General features: G+C 30.2%; 1 protein-coding gene across 2 annotated transcripts; it reads right to left on the reverse strand.

The window, feature by feature from the left end:
* Nucleotides 1-2,358: 2,358 nt before the first annotated feature.
* On the reverse strand, nucleotides 2,359-5,535 carry LOC129287404 (uncharacterized). Of its 2 annotated transcripts, none has more exons than XM_054923548.1 (2): nucleotides 5,150-5,535; nucleotides 2,359-4,299 (listed from the first exon to the last, which is right to left on the reverse strand). In XM_054923548.1, exon 2 carries the CDS (start codon nucleotides 4,297-4,299, stop codon nucleotides 2,590-2,592), a length of 1,710 nt encoding a protein of 569 aa, XP_054779523.1. In that variant the 5' UTR covers nucleotides 5,150-5,535; the 3' UTR covers nucleotides 2,359-2,589. The 2 variants fall into 2 exon arrangements, with proteins under 2 accessions (XP_054779523.1, XP_054779524.1); XM_054923549.1 differs by having other exon boundaries at nucleotides 2,359-4,245; nucleotides 5,150-5,533.
* Nucleotides 5,536-17,708: the final 12,173 nt, after the last annotated feature.

Below are 17,708 nucleotides of genomic sequence, written 5' to 3' on the forward strand. Positions count from 1 at the left end.
AAATAAAATCTCAAGAACATGAAAAATTAAGAAAAAATGAAGATTTATATAATAAGTTATTTAATTCTTTTAAATTCAATGAAAAAACTTTAAGAGCTTAATCAAATGTTGTTATTTTTTAAATGAATGTATAATTTTCAACTCATAAATCTTATTTGTGCACCTCATGACTCATTTTAGTATATTTAAACTTGCATTTTGAAACACTAAAAATGTTTTATGTTTTTTAACAACCAAATCCTCAAAAATACCTTATATTTTTCAAGAGAGATAGTAAAATTGTTCTACATATCCTTAATTCCTTATAATTTTCTACTCCTTATACTATAAAAAAATTATATCTACCAATTAAAATTAATTTGTAAATAGAATCCTACTTGTCTTCACATATAAGTTAAATAATGGAAGATGATCAAAGATTGATATGTTAAACAATGGAAGTGACCACCTAAGACTTATGAGAATTAAACCAAAACAATATGCAAGAGAATATGCTTCTAAAAATTATGTTAAATTCATATTCAAATTTAGCTTTCTCACCTGAGACAACTCCAATATGCAATATGAAGTATTGTTGTCTTGAAATACTAGGGACAATATTATTTTAATTTCTAAAGGATGGCAACAAAAGTCTAAAGTAAAATTTAATTGAATTATCTTACTTTATCACACATTTAATAATTTTGATTTTGAAGATAATAAAATAATACTACTAAGATGGATCAAATGTAAAGACTAACTATTATTAATTTTGAGAGTAGAGAATTTGAACTACATGAAATTAAAATCTAAATATTCAAGATAACAAAATTTTAAATCGTAAATTAAGTTCCTCTTAATATGTTACTTGAACGTGACCCACCAATCTAATATTACCTCCTCTTCTATAATTTGATATGTGAGGAAATATTATCTCATCTTCTATAACTTGTTATGTTTTTTTTTCCTTTTGGATTTTCAGTAAACATGGATTTCCTTTCCAATATACAGTTTGGAGATTTTTACTTATAGGGGTCTAGATGACAATTATTGTCTCTACTCTTTGGCAAGGAGTTAAGAAAGCACAAATTATACCAACTTCACTATACATGTCTGGCATAAAATACATATATACAATAAAGCAAAAAATAGTTGAGAAGTGGGGGAATTATTATGCCTGAAATTCATATGTTAGGTTCAGAGTTAAATTATAATTAAGAATTAAAATTAATTTTACAAACCAGATTGAGATGTGGGGAGGTTATTTTGCTTGAAATTTTTTAAAATTTTTAAAATTGAATTTTAAAGTTGTGAATTTGTTGAGAAGTTATGTCAATGGATAAATCATGGAATGGGAGAGAATGCTTAGGAATAAGGAATTGTCCATTCTGGTAACTTTCTTGTTATAAATTTAAAAACTAAATCAATATATCTAAATTATAAATAACCTATTCACATGTTACATTTTAATTATGATTATGAATTAACATTAATGTCATGAATAAATTCGGGGTGATGAAAGTATGATATTTGAAACTTTTTAAGATTTTTAAAGTTAAAATTTAAAATTGTGAATTAGTTGAGAAATAAGAAGTTATGGTGGAGACTTTATATTATGCAAGAGGATATTCCTGGATAAGGAAAAAACAGTGTTTTGCCCATTTTAGAGATGATATTATTTTTTAAAAAAATTAGAAATTAATAGTAATGTGGTAGTCTAATATCGTAATATTTTAATTTTTTGAAATTATAAAACAGTTCTTGCTATTTTGGGTGAAATATACACGATTTATTCAACTCCACATTTAGGAAGAGAAATAATTAATTAACAATTATTTGAGGGTTCAATTAAAATAAATAAATTACAATAATTTCGTTTGAAATTTATAGAAATTATGATGACTTGCCGATATATTTTTCTTTATAATTTATAGCTTTAGAATATATTCACTCCATAATAATAAATTATTTTTAATTATCTTATCAAAAAGATTACATTAATAAAAATTTTAAAGTCACTTGGTTTTTCATATTTCCTCTTAATAAATGTCATAAATTCAATAAACATATTCCTTCTTTCTCTGATCAGTAGTCTTCCGATCTGCATTATCCCAAAATATAGGTCCAAGTACAGATTATTAGATGTAATTAAAGCATATTTCCCAAAATACTCCTTAGGTAATATATCCTACTCTTCAAAGTTTAAAATATTTAAACGTTGTAGCATTTAATTGAGGGAAGTAATGAAAAGAAAAATCAAATTTACGTCACATTGATTTCAATATTTACTTGTTATGTTTTATAACAAGGAATGAAGGACGCATAATACTATCGCATTTTTTTTCTTCTCATTACAAATTGATAGTAGGAGAAAGATCATGCCATGAAAACATTTTAAACTTCATATCTATTCACAAAACTTACAAGCGTTGCAAGAACATGGAAAGTTGACAGGAGGATAAGCATGACACTAATGAAGGCAAGGAAAATCTTTGTAAGTCTCCAGCTTATGCAGACCAGCTGACGAGTGATCACCCCAAAAGAATACAGAATCAGCCATAAATTTCATCAAAAGTAACCGTCAAGGCATTAATACTGCATAGTAAATACCTAGAAAAAACACCACCATCTTCTGCTTCTATCCTCCCCATGGTTGGGTGAGGCAGAAACATGAACCTGATGCTGATTTTGGCCCTGTAAGTTGTGGCAGTCCAGCTGTCTACTACCTTCAATTAAAGGGTTGCCTAACCATAAGACAATAACAATACCCACAAGACTAACAATTGGAGCAGCAGCAAGGAAAAACCATCTTCCTCTACCGCCACTTGCTACAGAAGGATTATCTAAAGGAACCATGTTCACGAGCTCGCTTTGCTGCAATCCACCTTGTTCAGTACCATCCTCTTCATTAGCTTCAGCTCCATCAAAAGAATTACCACTCATCACATCTAGCTGCTGCACTTCATGGATCTCATTTCTAATGTTGATATTGCACTTTCCATCCTCATAATCCTTATCATCTGTTGGGAGCTCATAACGACAAAGGGGGCATGAATTTCGTGCACTCAACCATGGCAAAATGCAGCAAGCATGAAAAAGGTGAGAGCAGGGAAGTTGATTTACTTCAGTGCCTGTGGCCAAAGCATCCTTGCAAATGGCACATGCAAGTTCATCATACTTCTCATGTTCTTTGCTTATAACAATACGGGGCAGACTACGTACAAAAGACACTGCTGCAGGAGGTGCTCCTCGTCTTGAGTTGTCATTCCCAGCAAGGTGCTCAAGTAGATCTTCAAATTGTCTAGCATCAAGATAATCCCCAAAAGTTGTACCAAAAGGAGGTGAACGTGCCTCCTCCAAGTAATTGGAGCTGTGATCAGTGTAAGTTTGCCCTCTATCCCTAACTCTGCTGCTTAATACTTCCTCAGACTCAGGAAAATGAAACTGTGGGTCCCAATTAATGGGGCCACTTGTCTCACTTGGGCTTGAGGTAAAAAATATTTGAAGGCGGGCAGTGGCTTCAGCTTCCTCAGCCCCAGCAACTTCCCATTCTCTTTCCTCCTCCTCCTCCTCCTCCTCCTCCTCCTCCTCCTCCATATCATCAGAATTCCAATGGCTAAGGGCAGCATGCATTGGATCTATATCAGTGTCACTGTCAAACTCATCTCCCTCATCTTGTAAATTTAAGATTCCTGTACCTACAAGACTATATCTATCCATAGACACTTCAGAGTCACCTCCATAAGCACTGAAAGAGAAGGAATCAACCTCGCCATTGGGGACTCTGTAGCGCCTAACACTTGCATTTGATTCATTCTCACCATAAAGAGAACTCCAATTATCAAAGCCATCACTATCGGTATCAGATAAAACCCGCCTCCATCTTAGAGACTCACTAGGGGTAGTATGGGTACTGGCACGCTGCAATAACCAAAAGGGGGTATCACCATCAACAAGCAAATCATCCTCCTCAGACGCAAAGGATTGATTTTGTCTCACAGAATTAGCCATGCTGGGGAGCTGATATGACAAACCATTCTCAATTGATTCAGAACTGCTGTACCTGGATCCTCCCCTATGCAATGTTTGACGGTTTTGGTAATGGGTCCCAAAATCTTCAAGTAATAAAAATTTACAATCACCACATACACCAATGGGTGCAAGATCATTCGTTATCTCAATATCACGTGATAGGACCCTTTGGCAGAGAGCACATAATGCAGTCTGGGAAGGATGGTCAAATAGCAGGGCAGTGTCCTCAAAAACCTGAGAATTAGACTGATTTAATGCAGATGAAGTGCCCTCAGAATCTGCAGACATCTAAAACCAAACCAAGCAATCGATGATTGAAGATAGTAACACATGGTCAACAGGATATAATTGTAGGGAGAAAATGAGATTGGGTTAACGGCAGGGCATTGAAATTTAGCCTCAATGAGTCGTAATCCTTAGTACCGTGATCAATCTATAGTTTTACACATGAAGTCACACAATATAACTATTTAATAGAAGAACGGGAGTTAAATTCACAGAGATGCAATTAGATGTTTAGATGTTTAGATTCAAGATCAAATGTCATGACAAGCACGGGAGAATGGGCTTTTGCACGTTCAGTACTCAGCTCCTTCTGATTTGTCATTTGTCTCTAATTACATGCATGCATAACAAGACATTCTCGATACCAAATTGATTGCAGGAAAGAAAAATAACAGAAATACAAATGATGCAGAAGCTCACTAGAGTTTTATAATTGAGGAGCTTTATATTAGAAAGGTAAGACAAAACAAACAACAACAACAACAAGCCTTACCCCGGGGGGGGGGGGGTAAGATAAAACAGAATATACGAAAAATACGAGGGGATTGAATGCACCAAGGTAGAGTACAATAATTTGAAAAAGTAAAGTGTGTTGATCTAATTGCATGGAATATCATACAAACATTAACCAAAACAACCTTTAAGGAACCCAATGATAAAAAAAATTACCCAGACCATGGAGTGTTTTCATCAAGGGTTAGATAGCAGTATGGTTAAAAGGAAAAAACATGATAATCGGAACAATGATACGCAAAGCACAAATGTTTCTCAAGAATCAGAGCACAAAAGTCAGGTCTTCAGTTCAATTGAAGTTTTTGACCAATTAAGAAATTTGTAATCTTGAGATCGTTACCTTAGGAAGACGGTGAAGGCGACCAGCAGAATAAGTAGCTCGCAAAAATGACAAGAGTCAGCAGGTTTGGATCTTGAAAGATTTGACAACCACGCAGAAGTTGAATCCAGAAAGTGCAACGAAACTAGGGTCAAATTTGGGGCACTAAGACTTAACAGAGAACTCGTTAAGTGAGATGAGTTCCCCTTTTTAGATTCGGTGAAATATTAGATGACGAAAACTGAGAATGCTGAGGAGGAGGGACGTGCCCTACCAGACCCTCATCCCAGGACTTGGTCTCGTCAAGCCCACGCTGCACACCCCAGAGCAGACTCGCTATTCATGAATCATGATGTTCTGCCAAAGTTTCAGCTTTCCTTCCTTGTTCCTTCACCGTCATATCCAAATATACAAAAATTAGATTAATATTTTCCATCTGCCCCAACACGGAGGTAACAAAGTGACAATTATACCAGAAACACAATAAAACATATATATAGTTTACCCAAAAGAAAAATAATCCTTGTGTGTTTGTTCAGAAAAGTTATTTGTTTTTTATCAAAAGAAAAATGTTATTTATTTTAGGATTGTGGTGTTTTTCCTTTCCAGCTGTTTTTTTATTGGTCCTCGCATTATTGAAATACATCTACAAAAATTTGAAATACATCTTTTTATTATCAAATACCAACGCACGCGAGCTGATATGGAAGGGATCTGAATTCATTTGGGGCATGACTCAGCTTGAATTTAAATTAGTCAAAGCTGTGATTTTAGATATTGAGTGGTTTGCTAAAAAAGAAATACATTTTATTAATGTTTCTTTGCTATATCAATTATTCTCCATCAATCTATCAGAAATTCTGATATATTTTGTTCGTTCACAATTCACATTCTTCCTTTATGTTCACTCACTCATCTTTTAATATGTTCTATTATGCAGTTATGCCTTCAGTACATGTCACTGAATTTTTCATTGCCGGTTGTTTATGTAAGGTTTTAAATGAGGCGTTACTTTTGTTTCGTATTAAACATCAGTTTCTTTGTTTGGCCAAAAAAGAGAGACGGGTCATACCGCAAATGCATGCAGTTGGAGTTTTTCAAAAGGACGCTAATGCAATAACTAATGTAAGATATTATTGACTAAATTGTGCTATTTTATGTGATTAAGAGGTGCTTATTATGCTAAATGGTTAGTTTTAGAAGGATAAAAATAGTTTTATTCTTCTTCAAGTATTAATCCCTAAATTTCTGAAGTTCATGTAACAAGACGAGATTTTAGTATTTAAATGCAATCTGATTCTTGGTTCTTACTTGCTAACTTCAATGTTTGAGGTATCTAAAATTTGATCGAGAAGGATGTAAAGGAACTAATACAGAGAGAAATAATAAAAAATCATCAACAATTGCTTTAAGTCCCGTTTAGTTGAGGGGAGGGGAGGGGCTCCTCTTCCCTCCCCTCATTTGGTTAGGAAGAGGGGAGGGGAAATTTTTAAAATTTTCCCTCCCCTCCCCTCCAAAGCCTCCCCTCCAAATTGGGGGGGAGCTCCCCTCCCCTCCCTTTCCCCTCCTCCCCCTCCCCTTCCCTTCCCTCCTCTTCCCTCACCTCTCCTCCCCTTCCCTCCTCTCGAACCAAACAGACTTTTAAGGGTATGTTATAGGTTCAAAAGATGTTTTTTTTTTGCTGACCTTTTATTGTTGCTGTCTTTTTATATTGGATTGATCGTGCTAGGATATATTATTTAAGAAAATTTATTTTATTTAGATTTGTCATCTATTAAATGAGGCCAGTATTCGACAAGCCCACACTGCACACCCACTCGCCATTCATGAATCATGATGTTCTACCAAAGTTTCAGCTTTGTATTTATTAGATATCTTTAAGATGTCTATTAGTTATTATTTAATTCATCTATATGTTGTTAGCCCTTTATATTATAATTAATAATAATATAAAATGTTTTTTCCAGTCCCATTTATTTCTGAGAAAATTAGCGTAGTGGCTATAAAGTATATAGGCTCCAAAAATTCTGGACAGAGTTTATAAAAATTTGAAGTGTGGCCATTTTCAAATTTAGTTACAATGTGATATTTCTTATTTGCCCAACAAAAACTTCTCTCAGCAAATATCTAAAATTTTTGAAGCAATATATCCATAAGATAGAAAAAAAAAAGATCTCACATAACTCATCCATGATTCAAAATTCCATATTATATGCACCTAACAATTTCAAATTTTTTTAGATAACAATAACGCTTTGTAAAAAAAATTAAAATTCCACATTATTGAAAATTGATGTTTATTATTTGGTTGAAATTGACTTGACTTCTCGTTTTTGGTTTATGATAGTATATTATTGATATACTATTGTATATCACTGATAAATTATGTCAATGATAACTTACAAATATTGTTTAATCTTGTAGATATGGAAATGCTTAACCTTGTTATTTTTTGTGATGGAAAATGGGATTTGAACAACCATTATATGGATGGTTCATAATTTACAGATAGGAAAAATTTGTCTATCGTCGAGTTTATATAATCGTTACGTGGATGGTAGATCAAACTCAAAAATGGAAGAAAGTATATAACAGATATGGCTTACATATTAACGATATATAATAATACATCACCAATAGAAAGCACCTCAGTTGTATTCGACACACAAAAAATAAGAAAGCTCTCTATTCTCTTATTCTCTCAGTATAATTTTCTCTCTTCTCTCCTCCTCTCAATCTCTATTTTCATAACATGTTATCAACATAACAGCTCTACTCTAGGTATCGCTAGATGAGTACCCTTATAATTATTAGATTAGAGATTAATGCTCATGCCAATGACCACCTTTAATAAAGATAGAGGCACAGTTAGTTGAATATTGGGCAAATCTTTATCATTGATATACTCTTGTTATTTATGTTGTTATTGACTTTATTTTTTGTTCAATTATTTTTTCCCTCCCTTAATCAATCAAATAATTACATATTGTGTTTCACATCTAGAAGTATGAAGCACAATTTAGTTTTAAAATAATAGATCTATAAGTTATCCACATATAATATAAAGTGGATTATGAAGTTATCTGCATTTAATATACAATGAATCTTGCAGTTATTCACATAGAAAATATTAGATGGATCTAGAATATTATCACATATAGTATAAAGTTGATCCGGAAGATTACCACACAGAATATAAAGTAAATCCTGAAATTATTTTCCTATTATTATGGATACTGATTTTATCCAAATAAAATATAAAGTGGATCTTGAATATATCTACAGGATTTAAATGTGGATTTTAGATATTTACATTCGATTATTTATTTATCCTATGTGCATTCAATTTTTTATTTTTTATTTATTATTTATATATATAATTTGTTTAGCTATCTATAGATATGATTTTTAGAAAAATGGACATCCATAACACAAAATGGATCATAAAGTGATCCATATAAAATCCTGAAGTTATTCACATAAAAGATGATGTGGATCTTGAAGATATCCATAAAAATTTAAAGTAGACCTTAAAGCTATTCATAAATATAAAGTAGATCATGCATATCATGAAATTATTTATATTTAAAAATATATATATATATATATATATATATATAGTTTTTATTTTCTCTTATTTGGTTCTTTTTAATACTCTTGCAATAAAATTATTAATAGCCATATTATTTTGATTATGGCTTGAAACCATATCACTTTAAATTTTTACTATTTTATAAATGATCAACTTATGGTTATGATAAATTATATGACTAGAAGTCGTATTTAATTTTATTATTATATAGTTAAAAGCCATATTTAATTTTATTATCTTATGATTAAAAGTTGTATTTAACTTTATTATTGAATGGCCAGAAGCCATTTATAATTTTATTATTAGATTGCGATAAGTAATATGTGATTTTATGATTAAATAGCTAGAAGTCATGTTTGATTTATTTGTCATTATATGACCAAAAGTAATAGTCAATTTTGTTATTATATGACCAAAAGTCATTTCAATTTTTATTATGATTGTTATGTGAAAGGATAACCTTGTGATCCTAACTAATTATATAAAATTTGTGGAATTGGTATATTGATTATTAATTTAATTGTTTTAACTATCACAACCCTAAAAGCTAATAATTCAAAAGAAATTGTTGGGTTTAAAAGATTATTTTTTTTATAATCCTAAAGATTATAGTCAATAGAGTTTATATTATGAAAAATATGGCATGTAGCCATATAGGCACATCATCTATCATTTATTTATTGAACCGGACAAAAATGTCAAAGAATGATTATGCTGGTTTAAAGAAATATATTCACAAAGTGTTACAATCAAATATTCAATTATTATTGTGTTTACATATTGACGCAAGTGTTGATCTATAAATACTCATAAGAATGAGTAAGTTATTTTCCCCCTTCTATGCATATGCATATTTCAAATTTTAATACATATTTGATATTAAAATTATTTTTCTCATGGTATACGAAGATATATTTGATAACCCTCGTACATATTCAAGATATCATATATATGATGTATTTTTATTAATGATAAAGTTCCCAACTAAATTATCCATACATGTGTTAATAGTTGCAATTGAGATATATATCATATTTAGGATTGAAATAAAAGCACTCATTAGAGGCATGCAAGTCATACAATAAGTAGAGCAATGAAAATCATAAATATATAAAAATGATTATATATAGATAATTCTTATATATTACTTTGTTGAGTGAGCTCTTTTAAGAAAATTTCTAAATCATTTTAAGAGTTCTTGAAAATTAATTTTGGAGGAATTTTTGATGAAAATAATCTTAAAAAAGACTTTCTAGATACATGTACATATATTTTTTCAAAGTCTTAATAGTCAACTTATTTACTCTTAATTAAAATGGTAATATATAATAATCTTTATATTCAATGATGGTGAAATTTAGATGTGATTAGGTAATTATGATCAATATATAAGGAATAAAATATTTAAGATCGTCTTAATTATTGAAAATATCAATACTACAATGTTGATTGATTGAAAATGCTAAAAGAAATAGCAAGAGTTTCAGGGTATTTATAAAAAATTATGAACTTAGAACTACTTGTGTTTTGTTTCCTAAAAAACTTAATAGAAAATGCATTTACATAATATGTAAACAGGAGAATTACTAATCCTTTATTTTAAATGTTATTGTTTATGTATATCGGGTTGTACAAAATTGATAGTGTTTTTCAAAAAAATTTCATACTTATGAAGTAAAATTCATTTGTGATATGAAATTTACATGAGTTTCAAATAAGTTACTAAAGATTTTTATGATATTGGATGTCATATTAAGATTGTAACTAGAAGTTTACAATTTTAAAGTTTACTATTACTTTAGTTTTGTATACTAGAAGTATACTGATATTATTTGGCATGATCGGTTAGATCATCTAGGATCAATATTGATGCAAAAATTATTGAGAATTCACGATGACATCCATGGAAGAACTAGAAGATTCTTTCTAAATAGCTAACACATTACATGCTTCAAGAATTCTCACGTGCTACTTAAGGAAAATTATGATACTATCACTAGCAATAATTAGGATTGGATCCTTGATATTTATGAAATATATTGAGTGGAAATGGGCTTATTTAGATACTATGTGAACCATGAAAATATTTAATGAGATTGGTAGATACATCTACAAAATGTTTACACATGTGTATCAATTCACAACTAGAAGTTTGTGAAAGAGAAAGAACTATTATGTGCACAATTGCTAATATAGTGATCAAGATGAATCACTTAAAAATGCTAGTGGTTTCATATCTTAGGCTCTTAATGATTATGAGATGAAGAAAAGCTTACTCATTAGAATGGTCTATCAAAGATTATTTAAGCCTCCAATAAGATGATTAGACCAAAATTTGTGACAATAAGATTTTCCATTTAAATATGCAAGTTTGCAATTACAATACTTAAAAGCATCAAGCCAATAAAGTATTATGAATACCCCAACTATAATTTGACCTTCTGTCAAAAGCCAAAGATTAAGACTTTGTGATGAAAGCTCCATTACTATGTATGAAATATACTTTCAAAAGAAAGTTGGGAATAAAGCCAAAGTCTTTATGGTTCAGTGGAATTTAATTAAGTTGTGATGTGTGGCACAATTCATGGATTCAATTTGCGCTACAAATGTTCATCTTGTGAACACATAATAAGGTTGAGAATAATTGTTGGTTGAGATTCTTCTTTATGTTGTTTGTTTCTAAATGAAACAGTATGATGTTTTTATAAGAAACAAATGGATTTAGAAGGTTTATAGTGCATGGTTTGTAATCCCAAAAAGAGTGAGAAATGATGAAAAACTGGAAATGAAAAATACATGAATGCATTATTGATATGTTGTATAGATCCTCTTATATGAATCAAAAGTTCTTATAACGTTGCATTCATGAAATAAAATAGTTACCAGATATGTAAATATTGATAGAAAGAAAAAATTTTAAATTCATGCTCCAGCTAATAATGCTCCAAAGATATAAATAAAAATAAATCACGCCTAAAGTGTGGAAGGTTAATCAGTTGTAAAGAAAGAAAATATAATAGAAAGAAAAAGGAGCAGATGAGTAAGATGATCATATTAAAGAGGCTAACATTCTAGAAGAAGTTAAGACAAAACTAACTTTAAGTCCTTAAAAGAGGATCAAGTACCTGATAATAATAAAGAGCTATTGAGAAGTTATGTTAATATGAGAACCAATAGAACCGAGAAGATGAGAGTTGTCAATTACATTTTCAATGATAATGAAATATCATTATCAAATGAGGATCTTGATAAAAAAAGGACACAATACAAGTAGAATTACATTCACTTGTTTATGATATGAAAGTTATAAACTTATAGTTCAAGCACTAGAAGTATGAGATTACATATGAGCGCTTATGTAAAAAGAAAAATATGAAATGCCACATGCAAAACTTGACTTTCAATATAAGAATATCTTACAAGGATTCAAATATGTATTAATATATTGTGTGGTAGATGAAAAGATTTTTGATATGTTATTAGTCTAGCAATATAGAAATCTAATATACGTCTATTAAATGGTAGCTTACTTGTATGGCTCTCTATACAGTGACATTTACCTGAAAATCTTAGAAGGACTGAAGATAATAGAAGCTTATAAAGTTTTTTAAGAGACTTTCTTATTCATTATATTTGTTCGTTTGATTATATACATATTGATTTGCATCAAATTTGATTTGATTGAGCATTATTGAATATCCTGAAGAGTTTATATGAAAACTTGATTGTTAGAGAAATATGTTAAAATATTGGGTAATTAAATGAGAATCAAGATCATTTTTCTTTAAAAGGATGGTGAAATATGGTCCTGAAGCACCATATATGAATGCTTTCATATCACAATTTATGATATTGCCTTGATTTGTAATGAAGTTATGTATTTGATATGATATGCTTGAGGAATTATTATATATAGTTGATTTACTAAACTTATTTAGGATCAACATTAATTGATTGTGTATGTGTTATACATGTATATCAAAATTATTTTTCTACTCTCACAAGATATATCACAAGTGAAGAATGTGTTCATATTCAGAAGATATGTTTAAAGAGCAAACTTAAAGGCATTGGCAACAATAATATTCAAGAAATTAACACACAAGTTAGGATACAATAACTTAAGAAGACTCAAGAACAAGGGGTGATATTGTTATCAAAGGAAGTAAAGGTTATGCTGTACTCTTTTTTACTTAACCAAGATTTTATCCCATTGGGTTTTCTTGATAAGGTTTTTAATAAGGCAGCTTTAATAAATATGACGATATTGTGTAGTCTTTTTCTTGACTAAGTTTTTGTCTTATTGAGTTTTTCTTAATAAAGTTTTAACAAGGCACAACATCTGGACATTCAAGGGGGAGTGTTATGAATATTAGGATATTATGTGGATGTCCATAATCTCAAAGTCTCCAATATCTTTCGATTGCTATAATATGTTTTAGTTATTATTATCTTATATATTTTATTCACTTTAATTGATATATTTGTGTTTATAAATAGAAGGCATATCAATTGTATTTGACACACTGAAAATAAAAAAGCTCTCTGTTCTCTTATTCTCTCAGCATAGTTTCCTCTCTTCTCTCCTCCTCTCAATTTCTATTTTCATAACAAGTTCTTTGTTGTAATTTTTAAGGGTCTTTTCTTTTATTTTTTTAGTCAACTAATGATCAAAATTAACTTTTATTAAAGATTAGGGCTAGATTGCACCATTTACAAAGTTGATAGGAAATAATATATAAAAAATGAGTTTAGTGTCCTAGATGCTCCTAAACATGTAGTTTAGAAGCCCATTTGCTTTTTCTACTATCGAAAATATAATCATAAATCTATTCAGTATTGATTATTTTGTCTTTTGGTCAATTTTAAAATTTTATTTATGATATGTGGATTTGAATTCTTATTAAAGAGGTTTTCATGGGGACACCATTTAGTAAGCCATTTTCGTGGTGTGATCTAACGCACTAATTCTCCAAAACACATTAAAACAAATTTATTTCCTTTTGCATTAAAGAACTAATCCTCCATGATTATCTAGGATTATATTAATTAGTATAATCCAAATTTCTTAATGCTATGTTTGGATACATATGGATTTAGATTTAAATTTAGATTTGAGCCCAATTCATTGTTTGAGTAATTAAAAATGAATGGATTTGAGTTTAACCTAAATTCAAATCCAAGTTATATATCTTTCTAATTTGAAATCATTTCTAAACCTTTATTATTTTAAATTCTAACTCAATCTCTTTTGTAATTTAACTCAAATCCACAAAGGCTTAATTGGCCTGCTAATGGTAATTGGACTGAGCCGTCAAAATTGACAAAAACAAGCTGCCACCATTGATCAAATCGGACAGTCGACTTCCACCAGGTTCGATCTCTATGGAAATCGGTCATCTGGTCCCGGTGGAAGGCAGCTGTCTGGTCCCAATTATCATCGTTAGTCTTGTCCTAGTAGAAGTCAATCATCCGATCCCCGTCATCATGTCAGTTTGGCCCCAGTGGTAGTTAGCCATCCTGTTTCATTTGTTGTTGTTGCTATAATCCCAGTCGGCTTTAACTTTTTGATCCCATGGAACTTAGCCATTTAGACTGTTGACTTTAACCAGTCGTCCAAGTTTTTTTTAAAACTCAAATATAGAATCTAAAATTTAAAATTTTACTTTGAATCCAAACGAAAGATTTTAATTTGATAATTTAAAATTTTTTATATCATCCAAATAAAGAATTTAAAATCTATGCATTTTAAATGTGAGATTCAAATATAAGATTTTAAATTTAAATTTTCAAATTAAATCCACCCATTCAAACGCAACCTAAGATTATTCTCCAAATTATATTAGTGCGATCTAAATCCCCACTCATATAAATTTGCAAAAATTTTAAGGTCGAGCTTAGGAAAATTAAATCTTTTCACTCAACCCAAAAAATAATATGGCCTACAAAACATATATTAAATATTAATTAATCTCATAAAACTTAGTTCATTTGTAATCAAAGACTATATATGTATATATGAGTGTATTGTTATAGATATTTTCTTAAAAAATAAGAAAATTCATATTGTTATGTGTGTATTATTTTTAATATGTAACTTAAAATAATCTTGAAGATGTATTTCAATATTGATTTTTAAAATTTTAAGACCTACATTTCAAAAAAAAAAATAGGACAATACAAGTTTTACTCAAGTTGGGACGGGGACATCCCAACACTAAAAGGGAGAACTTGCTCTTGATTAATGATAATGTATAAACTTTAGTACCTTATATGATATTAAATTAAAATATATGGATGGCATGAACGGTGAAGTACACAAGACATGGTCAATTTAGTGATAAAAATTCCTATTGACTTGTGAGACAAGTTAACAGAAATTATATGCATTGCAAACAAATTAAAAATGTCTAAAGTATTTTCACAGTGTTTTCAAATTTAACCATGATTATTTTTTAATGGGATTTTCTATCTTGTCTTGATCTTAAATAATAGGCATAGGATATAAGATAGAAGTTTCATCCTGATCCTTTTTCATGACTGAATACAGCAACAACAATAACAACAACAATAATAAATAATGAATAAAGGTAAAAACAATAAGCCTAAACAAAAACAATTCATCATCAATCTATTTAGTGCATATGATGCTTAAGAAAAGGAAAAGATCATGACTTTTGACAAAATGGCCAAATTATTTCCTTCATCCTCATTTTTTAACTCATCCAGTATTTCATATAATCTTATTTTTCATATTAGACATAGTCATAAGAGAGGCATAATAGTAATTTAAGAGGAACTCAACCATGAAAACTAAAAACAACAAAAGGCCAAAGTTTGAATTTTCCCATTTTTTTATATTTTTTCATTGTAAAGGAAATTTGATAATTCCTTAAACTATAACCATGAAGAGGATTTCATCACATCATTTGTGAAAAAAATAAAAATTTCACCATTACAAAATGGCACAAAAGTATTACATGATCAACAAAACAAGAACATCATTGTGAGGCTAAAACAAATGTGTTCATACTCATGGCTTTTAGGTTCATAAAATGAATATCTCGGTTCAACAATATCACTTTCTCTTGTAACATAGAGCAAAGTAAAAGGATTTCATAAAATCAATTTTGCATTCTCAATCAAAGCAAGACCACTGCTTTAAGAATGCTGAACTAAGACATGATTTCAACAAGCAGTATCCACAACATATCCTTACAAATTTCTCATATAGCAACATAATGTGTGGCAAGAAGCATTTTTACATATGATTAAATTATGAAGGGAAAAATTTGTTTTCGAAAAAAGAAGCTAGACCACCAAGCACATATGAACTTAAAAATTTCCAACTCCATTTGTTTTTCCCCCTTGCTAACCTAGAAGACAACCCCTAAATTCAAGCTCTTAAGAATGGATGGCAATAGAGGAATAAAGGGGATACAGAATAATAAGGAAAATATAATCTTAATGTGCTTGACAATGTTTCAATATTCTTTCTTTTCTCTTTAAGCTTCCTTTCTGCCTTCCCTTGCCTTAGCCTTCCAATCCTCTCTTACTCTCTCAAATCACTCCCTTTCTTTGAGTCATCTTCTGCTTTCTCTTTTCTTTGACGCCGACCCCCTATTCTGTTTCTCTTATCTTCTTATTTATAAAAGAAGAATCTAAATCTTACCTCAAATCCTGGCCAAAATTGCCTCTCTTTTAAGGTTAGTTGCAGACTTTATTGCATGTTTGCTCCATCACAAGGTGTCGACTTCCCTCTCTAGTGGTTCCCTCTTCTATGTTAGGCTCTACATTTTTTTTCTTCCATGGCAAAGCTCCACATTCCATCAATGAAAGTGGTGCAGAATATCCCTTTCTTGCTATTAACATAGATATCGAGAGATAGATAGATCGTTTGCATATATGGCTTGCCTCTCCCCCTATGCTCGTTGCATCTAAGGTGTCTAAAGGACCATTAGAGTTGCCAGCATTTCAACCCTCCCTTTCTCTAATTTAAGTGTATTTGTAATTTTCATATGATATCTTTTCATCTATCCCCCTTTATTATTGTCATTGTCGTCGTCGTCGTCATTTTAGATCTAAAAAGAATAAATAAAAAATATCTTAAAAACTTAAGAATAATATCTATTCTAAAAGATATTTTTTTTAAAATAAAGGATATGAGAATCAGAAAAGATATTGAGTAAATAAAAAATATGCTTTTAAATTAATTAATTAGAACATTCACCCAATTTGGTAGCATTATTTTCTCCTTTTGCCATTTGACTTTTCCATTGACCCTTTAAAGGAAAATCAACCAAGTTAACTATATTTATTATTAACTTTTTTAGAAATTTTTAATCACTAAGATTAACTTAACTTATTGCAATGCTCAAAATAAGACTCTTTTTTAGGTTTTATGTAATTCTTATTATTTTTGTTTTCATTTAAAGTTTCCAAACAAAATATGGTATTCACAGTGCTCTTATCCTTTTCTCACTTTAGACTACTGGATGCCTCTGATTTATAACTTCATAGGTATTTTTGCTCCTTATTTAGTCCATGTCAGCAAACATTAGCAAGTAGCATGCACAATAGCATTTAACATCTAAAACTAATGGATGTTAGGGCAAATTAATAGTTTGATTACTTTTACATCAATTTTGATAATATTGTGAGTATTTTTGCTATTTTTCTCACTTTAGACTATTGGGAGCTCTTGGCCGACCATTTAGCATTTTTTGCTCCATTGCCCCAACAATAACCAAAATGCCTATATTATAAGATGCAACAACCATTCATTATAAGGTAAAGACTATTGACATATGAGGTTTGCTAGTGACATTTATGAATTTATTAGGTGTAATAATTTGTTTTTCATTGACAGATGCCTCAATAGTCACTTGTAAATAGCCTTTGTCTTGGAAGAAATGGAAGTTGCCAAGTTATTAACATGACATCTTATAATATGGACATTTTGGTTATTGTCATTTTAATTTTATTCAT

This window comes from Prosopis cineraria, unplaced genomic scaffold, assembly GCF_029017545.1.
Source record: "Prosopis cineraria cultivar Desert tree isolate PC_DT_omini unplaced genomic scaffold, ASM2901754v1 PC12, whole genome shotgun sequence".
NCBI lineage: Eukaryota > Viridiplantae > Streptophyta > Magnoliopsida > Fabales > Fabaceae > Prosopis > Prosopis cineraria.

Coding starts and splice junctions, on each gene's coding strand:
- LOC129287404 (XM_054923548.1), bottom strand. CDS start 4,299: ATGTCTGCAGATTCTGAGGGCACTTCATCTGCATTAAATCAGTCTAAT.